Raw genomic sequence first — 12586 nt, 5'->3', positions numbered from 1 at the left:
AATATTCATATTTGCCGCAAAACACAACAATTTATTTTACTTCATGACGTTAATTCTAAACATCCTTCTAAACAACAGAGCAAAAAATTATGAATCTTCAACAAGAAATAGTGGAATTTAAGTAAAAAAATATGAATTATCAACTAAAATGATGAATATCAGGGTGACCGTTTTAATCGAACAAAATAAATTCCCGGTCATTGCCCAGTTTTCCCGGTCAATTTTTTCAATTTTCCCGGTTAAATAAAAGTAAAATATTCATATTTGCCGCAAAACACAAACATTTATTTTAATTCATGACGTTAATTCTTAACATTCTTCTACACAACTGAAAAAAAATTATGAATCTTCAACTAGAATAGTGGAATCTTAGTAAAAAAATATGAATTATCAACTAAAATGATGACTATAAGGGTGGCTGTTTTAATCGAAAAAAATAAATTCCCGGTCATTTCCCGGTCAAGTTTTTCAATTTTCCCGGTCAAATAAAAGTAAAATATTCATATTTGCCGCAAAACACAACAATTTATTTTACTTCATGACGTTAATTCTAAACATTCTTCTACACAATAGAGCAAAAAATTATGAATCTTCAACTAGAAATAGTGGAATTTTATTCAAAAAATATGAATTATCAACTAAAATGATGAATATCAGGGTGGCCGTTTTAATCGAACAAAATAAATTCCCGGTCATTTCCCGGTCAAGTTTTTCAATTTTCCCGGTCAAATAAAAGTAAAATATTCATATTTGCCGCAAAACACAACAATTTATATTAATTCATGGCCAGGATAGCCGTTTTAATCGAATAAAAAAATTCCCGGTCATTTTCGGGGATTTTCCCGGTTCGCAAACATTTTTCACGGCCAATGAAATTGAAAAAATCAAACTATATTCTAAACATTTTTCCATATAAAGTAATAAACAATAAACAACAAATTAAAGCATTCAAAGTGGAACATTTGAATTCCAAAATTTTTAAATTGAAGTTTAAAAGTTTTTCAATTCAAAAATTGTGTATTCAAATGCTCAAAAATGTACACTTATCAAATGGAAGGTACTAAAACATTTCAATAAAACAATGTTAAATGAAACGTAAATAAACGGCAAAATTTAGAAATTTTATAAATTTTAGAGCTCAAAGATTTAGATTAAGTTCCAAAAATATAAATCAACGTTAACATTTTCAATACTCTAAATTAAAGAATAAAGCAATGAACTTTAAAAATTTTCAAAATTATATTATTTTCAATAATTTTAAGCTTTTATTTATTTCAAAATTTTGATAAATCTAGAAGTGGTTTTAAATTTTTCCAAATTTAAAATAATTTTTAATTTGTTTTCGGAACTTTTAAATATATTTCAAAATGAATTCAATTTTTTCTATAACTTGTAGAAAATTATGCAAATTAAAAAAAAAATTAAATTTGAATTCATAAATAACAATAGAACACTTCTTATTTGTAAAACTATTAGAATAATTTAAAGAGATATTTAGAAGTTTTAAAAAGATTCAAATTAAATTTAGAACTTGAAATAATTTCAAATACTTACAGCCAAATTTAAAATAAAATGTAGATTTTTGCAGATTGCAAACAAAAAATTTTAATTTTTTTGAAGAATTGTGAAAGACTTCAAAAGAATACAAAATTTTCTTAAGATTCTTAGGAAAATTGAAAATGATTTTTCACTTTGAAAAATTATGGAAGATTTTAAGGTTTTTTTTTTTAATTTGCAGGATTTTCAAAAACTGTAGGAAAACTTCGATTAATTTTAAGATATCTTTAGAAGTTCTGAAAAAAATGTTAACACACTTCTTTTCAATGGCTTGAAATAATTTCAAGTTTTTAATTAATTTTGAATTTTTTCAAAACTTCTATGTATCTCTTAAAATTACTCAAATATTTCTACAAATAATTCAATTGTTATTTATGCGTCAAAATTTAACAATTTGACTTATAAATTACACACTTTTTAAATAGAGCAATTAAAATTGTAAAGCTAAAAGATTAAAAGTTCTTTGAAAATCTAAAGATTCAAAGCTTTCTATGTAAAACAATCCGTTTCAAAAAGGTTTCTTTTAAATATTTGATTTCAATTTACTCGTCTTAAATGAACAGTGAAATATTGCTAAATAGTAAATACTTATTCTTTTTCTACATTAAGAAATTTCAAATTAAATGGGATAAAAATTAAATAATTTAAACTCACAATATTTTTAATTTAATAAAAACCTTTAATTATGGCTATATTATTATTGATTCATTTTTAAGTTGAAAATAGTAAAACGTACGTCTACCTTTTTTATAATGGCTAAAAAAATTAATAGAAATATTATATTATTAAATTTATTTATTAAATTTAATATAAAAAATAATATAAAGGAAGACTTTGAAACTCTGAATTAAAAATATATTTTTGATAAATCATGAAAATTATTTAAAAATAAAATTATCGGAATAAATGATTTATTAATTTCAATTCTTATCAAGACTTTCGGATTGAAACAGTTACAATCTGGAAATTTTCAAATTTTGAACGGATCTAAAATTGTTTGGTCAAATCAATTATTGTTCAGATTTCTATACTTAGAGTACCGACCTATTTTAAACATAATTTATTTATTTATATTTACAGTTAATTGTTTAAATCTTCAAAACTGCACTTTAATTATTTTTTAAATTGTTAAAATCGAACTTGGGCAGATTTTTCTTGCGAAAACCGGCAGCCACCCAGTTTTTTATTAAAAAATCTTCGATTTTAAAAACTTCTAATTTTTTTAACCTTTAAAATTGCACTTTAAAATTCTTTAAATTAAAATATATGCTTAAAAATTAAAAATCTAAACTGGAAAACTTTTAAAGTGAAAGATTTTCGAATTAAGAATTCTAAAGTAAATGATATAATAGTTTATAAAAATCATGATTTAACAACTTATTTAAAAAACGGTTGAAATCAAAGTTGGATAACATCCTTCAACACAACAGAGCAAAAAATTACAAAATAAATGGATTTTTAAACAAAATTATGAATCTTTTATTAGAATAGTGGAATTTTAATCCAAAAATATGAATTATCAACTAAAATGATGAATATCAGGGTGGCCGTTTTAATCGAGCAAAATAAATTCCCGGTCATTTCCCGGTCAAGTTTTTGAATTTTCCCGTTCCAATTATATATATGCCGCAAAACGCGAACATTTATTTTAATTAATTATTTTAAAATATTGCTTCAATATGGAAAATCAGGAATAGCAACAAAATTGAGCTTTTAGCCGCCATGTTTTGAAAATGTTTAACAATCGTTACAATTTTTAGAAAATCCAGCTTATTATTTGTAGAAAAAATTTTAATCATTTCAAGTTTGGAAAAGATTCAATACTAATTTAAAATTATTTCAAATAATTGAAAATAATTGTATCTACCAATAAAATTCGGCTAATCGTACCGAAATTTTGTTGCAAATAGCGACAGCCTAATTTATAACAAAATGTAGATTTTTGCAGATTTCAAATTAAAAATTTCAGATTTCAAATTAAAATTCTGAAAATTAAAAAAAATTTCCTTAAAATATTCCAGATTTTTTTTGGACATTTTTGGAAATCTTGTAAAAGCTTTTAAAATATTCTCTTAAAATAACTTCAAAATAAAAAATCATTTACGATTCAAGGCTTTCTATGCCAAACAATTCAGTATCAAAAGTGTTTACTTTTAAATATTTGGTTCCAATTGACTCGTCTTAAATGAACAGTAAAATATTGCTAAATATTAGATAATTCTTTTTTTTTCTTAATTAAAAAATTTCAAATTAAATAGGTTAAAAATGGAATACCTTAGACTGAAATAATATTTTACACTTAATAAAGGCTTTCAATCACGAATATATTATTATGAAGCTATTTTTAAGTTCAAAATAGTTGATAGTTTCAATCGGGCGTTTAATACTTAAAGTACAGATCCATTTTAAACATAATTTATATCTTTATATTTACAGTTGAAAAAATAAACATGTTTTTTTTATACAAAATTGTCAACTTCAAACGCTTTTAATTTTCAATTGTTAAAGTTTTCAAGACTGTATTTAAACAAATTTGTAATTAAAAATGTACGCTCAAAAATAAAAACCTCGAATGGAAAATTCTTCAAGTAGAAGATTTTTAAATTACGCAATGTAAATTCAGAGATATAATTTAAGAAGAAAACAATTCAACTAATTCAAAAAAAAAAACTCTTAAAATCGAACCCTGGAATGAATTTGTAAACAATATGACTATTGATTATTTTTCAAAAAAAAAAATAATAATTTTAAACGAAAAATGGAATAATAACATTTTCATTAAAAAAATTCATTTTTAACAAAACTGATAAATTTTCAACTAAAATGACAAACCTTCAATTGTAACAGTTGAATTATCGGTCACGAAGATGAATTTTCAACTAAGAAGATTAATTTTTACCAAAAAGATAAATTTTCGACAAAATACATGAATTTTTGACTAAAAAGATTAATTATTTGTCAAAAAATGAATAGTTACATTTTTAGTTAAAACAAATTATTGTTCAACCAAACAGCTAAATTTTCAATTAAAATTATAGAATACTTAACTGGAATAGTTACATTTTCAGTAAAAAAAAATCTATTTTCAGCCAAAGAAAAAACAATTTTCAACAAAATAGCTCATTTATCAACCAAACAGATGAATTTTTAATTAAAATTATAAATCTTTAATTGGCACAGTTGAATTTTGAACCAAAAAGATGAATTTTCAAGTAAAATGATGAATATTTAAATAGTAAGATTAATATTCAAACAAAAATATTAATTTACTACCAAGAAAAACAATTTTTCAATAAAATGCATGATATTTTAACGAAATAGTTGAATTTTAAATTAAAGAAGAAAAATCTTCAACCAATTAGTTGAATATTCAATCTAAAAAGAAAAATAAATTATTAAAAAAAGATAATTGTGAACCAAAACTGAAATAATTAGGTTTTAATTTAAAAAAATCAATGTTCAACCTAAAAGATGCATTTTCAACTACAAAAATGATAATTATTTAACTGGAATACTACCATTTTTAACCCAAAAGATATTTAAGAAGGTAGATTAACTTAAAAAAAAAAACATTTTTTAACAAAATACGTGAATTTTCAACGAAACAATTGATTTTTAAATTATTGTAAAAAAGATTAATTTTCTAAAGACTAAAAAACAACTTTTGTACGACTCAATTCGAAAAGCTTCAAGTTTCCACAATTTTTTTGCAGAAATACTGCATTTTCAACAAAATGAATGACTTTTTAAAAAACTAGTTAAATTTTCAACCCAAGAGATAAATTTACAATAGAAGAATTGAATTTACAATCAAGAACGATCATTTAGTCACATTTTTCAACCAAACAATTGTATTTTTGACAAAAAATATGCACTTTTAAACGGCAGAATGGAATTATCAAACAAAAAAAGTTACAGCAACAAAAAAGTTGAATTTATGACATAAAAATGTTAATTTTGAAGCAAGTAATTGATAAAATTTAAAAAAAAAGTTGAATTTTAAACGAAAAGTTGCAATTTTATTTTAAAAATATGAAAGTCCTTCTAAAATAGTTGAATTTAATAAAAAAACATTTTAAAAAATAACAACAAAAAGCACAGAAATAAGAATTTTAAACAATAAGTAAATTCAAAAAATAGGTTAATTTTGAAAAAATGAGTTGAATTTTCATCCAAAAAGATTTCTATTGACCTTTTAACATAAAAATACAAATTTTAAACAAAAATTAAATTTTCTAGTAAATAGTTTAATTTTCAACAAAATAGTTGCATTTTTATCTGAGAAAGATGCACCATTTCCAATACAAAATATAAATTTTTAAATAAAAAAGACGAATTTTCAGAAAAAAATTGTTTTCATCCAAAAAAGATTTCAGTTGACTTATTATCAGCGACAAAATATTAATTTTAAGCAAAAGGTTTATGTTCTACATACGAAAAAAGTTTTAATTTTGAAACCAAGAAGACGAATTTTTAACAAAACAATTGTATTTGCAACGAAAAAAGATTTCTTTTTAAGAAAATTGTTACATTTTCAACCAAATAATAAAATTTATAACTGAAAAGATAATCTTCAGGAAAAAGTTTTTCCAAATTTGCAAATATTACGCACCTCCCTACCGTAACAAATTTAAAAAAAATTTTAAAAATTAAAGTTAATTAAATTCCGAAGAGCTTGACGCTTCGAACTTTTGTCTCCTTTATTTGCCTATTAATAATTTTTTTCACTCTTTTTTTCACTTAAAACTGAAATTTTGTACATGACAATTTTTTACGCTTCAATAAGTAAAATAACATAAATATAATAAAATATTAAAATTTCAGATTTTTTTAAAAATTATAATTTCCTTCAATCGCCAGAACGACTTCAGGTATTCCTAAAAAATGTATCTTTGATAATATTTAGTAAAATATAACAACTTAAATGTTTATAAACAATTTAGATGAACAGATTCCAGAAGCTGGCAGCTTTATTAATAAATATTTATTATTTTAAGGAATACCTGAAGTCGTTCTTGCAATTTGTTTATAACAAATAAATGGAATAATAAGCAAATTATTTCTATTCCACGAGTACACAAACATTCATTTAAGACAATATTATATTTTCCTGATCAGTTATTGAAGCGTAAAGAATTGTTACGTACAAAATTTCTCTTTTTCCACACTTTGAGTGGAAAAATGATTACTAGAAAAATATAGGAGACAAAAGTCCAGAGCGTGAAGCTTTTTAGAATTAAATCAATGAAATTCATTTGCTGAAATTTCAATTCTTATGTTTCGAGAAAAATCAAATAAAATAATACAATTTTAAATCCGCTAGAAGAATAAAAATAAATGTTAAAATACGCAAGCAAGCTTACCTGCTAAATAAACACCAGCTGCCCAAACTGCACACTGCTCGTGAAGCCAGACCTCCCAACGTTGTTCTTCGCCAGGAATTAAAGTCATGCCTGTGAATACAGTATTGGTGCTGCTTTCGACAGAGTTTCTCTTCTTCTTACTCATTTTAGCAGAAAACTGATCGGCCAGTCCTGCGTATCGTAAACTGCGCTTATTCTTACTACCTTTCTTCTGCTCTGCCATCACATCTTGTTCATCCGCCGATAAAATTCCATCTTCCAGCCGCTCTCTTCCAATCAGGTATGGACCGAAGAGATCGCTCAGTACTCCGGCTGGTACCTTCAACACAACATTTTCATTCGTACAGTCACAGGCTTTTCCAGCTTTTCCAGGTTTTCCAGGTATTATTTTTTAAAAATTCCAGGTCTACTTTTTTTTTTAAGTCAGCCAATTAAGCCTTAACTGGCACTATGGGTCCACTGGACCCGAACATTTTTTCAAACTCGAATTAATTGTATTAAAATTTAGAAAATGGACCATGTATTAACATCTATTGTTAGGTGATATCACTAACTGCAACGAAAGTTTGTTAGTATTGAGAGAGGTTAAACTGCGATGCGCCACGTAGTGACAAAAATCTGAACTAGAAAGAATAGGTACGATTTTAGAGATGCATTTTAAATTGTGCATAACAGTGTTTTAAAGATTTTTTGCAGACTTTAAAGTATTTATTAGATAATAAAAATAAGTATATATCGGAAAGAAAGGGTTTTATATGGAATTTACATATTATACGGTAAAAACACATTTTTTGAGAGAAATATAATTATCTAAAAAAAAAACTTTATTTTTAATGGCAAACTAGTTTTAATTTTGTACCAAATAGTTGAGTTTTCTATAAAATTATTGCATTTTCAAGCGAAAAAAAAACGAGTTTTCTAAAAACCAGTTCAATTTTCTACTAAATTGTTGAATTCTATATCAAATTGTTGAATTTGCTAGCAAAAAAGACAAATTTTATTTAATTTAATTTCTTTTTTTAAATAGAGTTTTTACCAAAAAAGATGAATTTTCAAAAAAATACATCAATTTTCAGCTCAATATTTTATATTTTTTTCGTTTCTAAATTTTTAACTAAATTATTGAATTTTTCAATTTTCAATTTCAAAACAGATAACTTTTAAACCCAAAATAGAGTAATTGCATTGCCGTTCAGAATTCATTTTGAAAAACCAAACGTTTTACAAAAAAAGTTTTAATTTTTTACGAACTAGTTGAATTTTATATCAAATTGTTGCATTTTCAAGCAAAAAAACTAATTAACAAAAAACAGTTCAAATTTGTACCAAATTGTTGAATTTACTAGCAAAAAAGACTAATTTTCTTTAAAACTGTTGAATTTTCAATCCGGGAATATAAATTAAAAAAAAAAGAGTTAAGTTTTGAATTTTTTTAACTAAAAAGATGAATTTTCAACGATAAATTAAATAGTTGTTATTTAAAAGAAAAAAAATTAAAAATACAAAATACTTGGATTTAATAAAGAAAAATTGATTTTTTTTACCAAAAACGACGAATTTTCAACAAAATACATACATTTTTTACCACATGTTTAATTTATGAGCCGAAACTATGAATTTTCTACAATATAATTGAATTTCAACCAAAAAAATTAATTTTCTACCAAAAAAGACAATGAATGCGATGTTAGTCCAAATTTTATTCGATTAAATTTTTATTTCTATTTTATCGTTTCTAAATTATTTACAATAGTCGAACTCTAAAGCTCAAAAATGTGTTTTTTTTTCAGTGTGCAAGATGGAAATTCAATCTAAAACCATTTATTTTTGATGAAGATTTGTTTTTAGTATTCAATGATTGTTTTATACTTCACAAAACAATCATAAACACACTTTGATGCAAAAATTAAAATCCAACTTTAAAATTGTACCTACTCTTTCTAGTTCCAATTTACGGCACTAGGTGGCCGAATGCTCGACCACCATTCCTAATAGCGTGGCAAGCGAGGCTTAACTGTGACCGTGTCAATTTTGAATGACTTTTATATTTACTTTTTAGGGGGAAAAAATCATGCATTTCATTTGTTATAAGTAGATAGAAATAAACAAAGTGAATTTTCATTTTGCAAAATAAATACCTTTTTTAGAAGTCCAGCTATGACAGTAATTTTTTTCTTAAAGGATATTATCCCAAGAGTATCTCATTAAATTTTTAGGTTTAAATATTAAAAATTACAAAAGTTATCAGTTTTTAAGTAAAAAAACACACTTTTTTTTCAATGAACTTTCTAAGAGATATGTTAAACTACATTCTGTTAAATTTTTGTGCAATTATATTGAATAGGGGCTGCGCAATACACGTTTAAATATGTCGGGTCCAACAGACCCGTTATAATATATAATGTTACAAAATATAATGCAATGATAATAGTTCATCAATAAGTTTTATTGAATTCAAAAAAATTTTCAATAATATTTGTATCAAAGTGAAAAAAAGTATTCTGTAATCACAGCCATATTATTTTTCTTGTTATTACTTTAAGAAAAATTATAGTAGAATTATTTATGCACAGATTAAGATTACACTGAAAAATAATAGTAATCTAAAAAAAACTCTGAACATCTTCCAGTTCTTTTTATTTAATTTTTACAGTTTGCCTGATATTTGACTTTTCCTTAATTTTTATTTTCCAATTTTTCAAATAAAAAATTCGTTATAAAATACTAAAATAAGTAAGACTGAAATAAAGACGATTAAAAAAGTTTCAGTAATTTTTTAAATATTCCATGGCTTTTCCAGCTTTTCCAGTCTTTTTTTTTTTTAATTCCACGACTTTTCCAGGTCTTTCAGGTTTTCCAGGTCCAGCGGCCACCCTGAATAATTCAAGTTTAATTCAAATGAACTAGAAACGATATCTTTAATCAAAAAATGCAATTGATTTCCCTAAAATTTGAATGAATTTAGAGGAATTTAAGTTAAACGAGAAGAATTCGATAAAATTCATAACAAATCAAGATGAATTTTATAAAAATCAATTCAACTGAAAGCAGTTTTAAAATTTTTTTAAATTTCATGAAACTCAGTAAATTTGAAATAAACTCAGAAAAATTCAAAAGAATTTGATGAAATGCTTAAGAACTCAGGGTGAGGTTAAAAGACTTAAGCTTCAATTAAATAAAAACCCTTGAAAATTCAAAAAATTGCATTAAATTAACTAAAGTTGAGTAAATTTAGAAGAATTTAAGTGAACTCAAGAGAGTTCCAAAGAATTAAAAAGTATTTAGGGTAAATTAATAAGAAACTCAGGGTGACTTCCAAAAAAATAATTTTAAATCTGTTAAAATGTTCGAAAACCTACTATTATTTAACCAAAAAAGTGACTAGTGACTACAAAAATTTCAAATGAACTTGAAAATTAAAAAATAAAACAATCAATTCATTTTAGTAAAATTTGTGTGAATTTAGAGGAATTTAATTGGATGAAATTCATTTTTAAAAAAACCAAGTGAATTAAAAAACAAATCATTCGAATTCAAAACGATTAAAAAATATTAAAAAATTGATTGAAGTAAGTAAGTTTAAAATAAATTTAGAAAAAATAAAGAGAATTTAAAAGAATGTTATGAACTCTATTGAATTGAGAAGAATTTAAAAGAACTTAAAATAATTCAGGAAAAATTAATAAGAATCCTGGGCGAATTCCAAATGAATTACAAACAATATTTGAAAAATTCTTGAAATCTTTGAAGAGGTACGAAATTTCTCCCTGCTTATGAATAAATTCTTTGCATCTTAAAACCTTTAAAAAAAATTTAATCTTAAATGCCTTAGAATCTTTTAAAATTTCCTAAAATATTTGACAACTTAGGAAATATCTTAATTAAAAAAATTCTTAAAAAACCACTAAATTATTATGAAATTTCGTGAAATTCTATGAAATATGGTGAGTGAGAAATTTATTAAAATAGCTTAAGAGCTTTAAAAAAAACCCTTATAATCATTAAAATCCTCGGAAGCCTTATAAAATCCCGTAAAATCTTTCAAAATATCATAAAATCTTTAAGGTCCTGTAAAATCGTTCCATATCTTCCGAAATTCTAGTAAATTATTTATTCTAAAATATTTCAAACGCTTTGACATCCCTTCAAAATAATAAAATTAATAAAAAATGGTAGCATCCTAAAATATTCCAAACGCTTTGAAATTCCTTCAAATGAATGAAATTAATTAATAATTCCTTGGAATTTTTGAAAGTTTCCTAAAATATTTCAAATTAAAAGCTCTTGAAAATTCCTTAGAAGTTTTTTAAAATACCCTAAAATCTTAAAAATCTCTTCAACTAGCGTAAATTAGTGTACCATAGGGACCAAATTTTAAGAGATATTTAAATTTTCAGCTAAAATAGATAAATTTCCAACCAAAGAGTTGAATTCTGAACTAAAAAAGATCAATTCTAAACTAAAAATGGAATAATAAAATTTTCAATGATAAAAATTGATTTTCAATCAAACTGATGAATTTTCAACTAAAATGGTGAATCTTTAACTGGAATAGTTGAACTTTCAACCAAAAAGATTCATTTCTACAAAAAAAAAACTAATTTTCAAGTTAATTATAGCTATTTTTTAAAACTAATTACCAGTTTAAAAAAATAATGTTCAACCAACGAAATGTATTTTCAACTAAAATGATAGAACATTCCATTGAAACAGTTATATTTTCAGTTTAAAAAAAATATTTATATCAGAAAAAAAATTGCAACGAAATAGTTCAAGTTTAAACTGGAACAGTTAAATCTTCAGTAGGAAAATGAATGAATTTTTAATGAAAATGGGGAATCTTCAACCAAAACAATTTTTTTTTTTAACAAAAAAGTAAAATTTTCAGCCAAGAAATCAAATTTTAATTTAAGAAAAAAAGTTAATTTCGAACGAAAAATGCAGTCGATATTTTTACCAACAGATTTAATTTTTTTAACCAGATACTTGAATTTTCAACCAAAAAGAGAATATTTAAATTTTCTGTTAAAAAACATTAATTTCAAACAAAAAAAAAACTTATTTCCGACATATTAGTTAAATACAGTAAAATAAAGCTAATTTTACAAATTAAAATTTATAATTATGTAATTTTATATTGCATTTGAAAAAAAAAGTAAGAATATTATTGAAAAAAAGTTCCCGACTTGTAAGAAAAATCTCTGAAAATTCCAGGTTTTCCAGATAAGGTAGACACTCTGCTTTAAAATAAAAATGTGCATTTTAAGAAATATTATACTCACTACATATGTTCCAGGGGCTATGTGTGGACCAGCTAAATTAGGATGTGGTCTGGATGGATCTCCAGCTACAATAGAATGTGGACCTTGCTTACAAAATACACAAACCCACGTCGAATCCGTTGTATGCGCATCGTATCTTGAAGATAAAGTTGAGCTGAACAGACCAGCTTTGTTAACTTTCCCTGCAATTTAATAACAACGACAAAATCAATTTATTATTTAAATTAAAATGATTAAATAAAGACAAAAAATAAAATTTGAAAAATCGAACTCTATCCTAAACATTTTTCCATTTAAAGAAATAAAAAATAGACAACCAAATTAAAGCATTCAAAGTGGAACTCTTGAATTTTAAACTTTGAAATTTGAAGTTTAAAAGTTTTT

General features: G+C 24.0%; 1 protein-coding gene across 2 annotated transcripts in view; it reads right to left on the bottom strand.

The window, feature by feature from the left end:
• Window positions 1-12586, bottom strand: part of LOC117168821 (uncharacterized protein CG5098) — a 46938-nt gene that overhangs the window by 2616 nt on the left and 31736 nt on the right. For both annotated transcript variants that reach the window (XM_033354663.1, XM_033354664.1), the window contains exons 5-6: window positions 12203-12384; window positions 6921-7239 (exon numbers count right to left, since the gene is read on the bottom strand). In XM_033354663.1, coding sequence (XP_033210554.1) covers window positions 6921-7239; window positions 12203-12384 — 501 coding nt within the window. The remainder of the gene's footprint in view (window positions 1-6920; window positions 7240-12202; window positions 12385-12586) is intronic.

Source organism: Belonocnema kinseyi, chromosome 3 (assembly GCF_010883055.1).
Source record: "Belonocnema kinseyi isolate 2016_QV_RU_SX_M_011 chromosome 3, B_treatae_v1, whole genome shotgun sequence".
NCBI lineage: Eukaryota > Metazoa > Arthropoda > Insecta > Hymenoptera > Cynipidae > Belonocnema > Belonocnema kinseyi.
The sequence above is the reverse complement of the archived record's forward strand: the minus strand, read 5'-3'. Positions and strand labels throughout refer to the sequence as shown.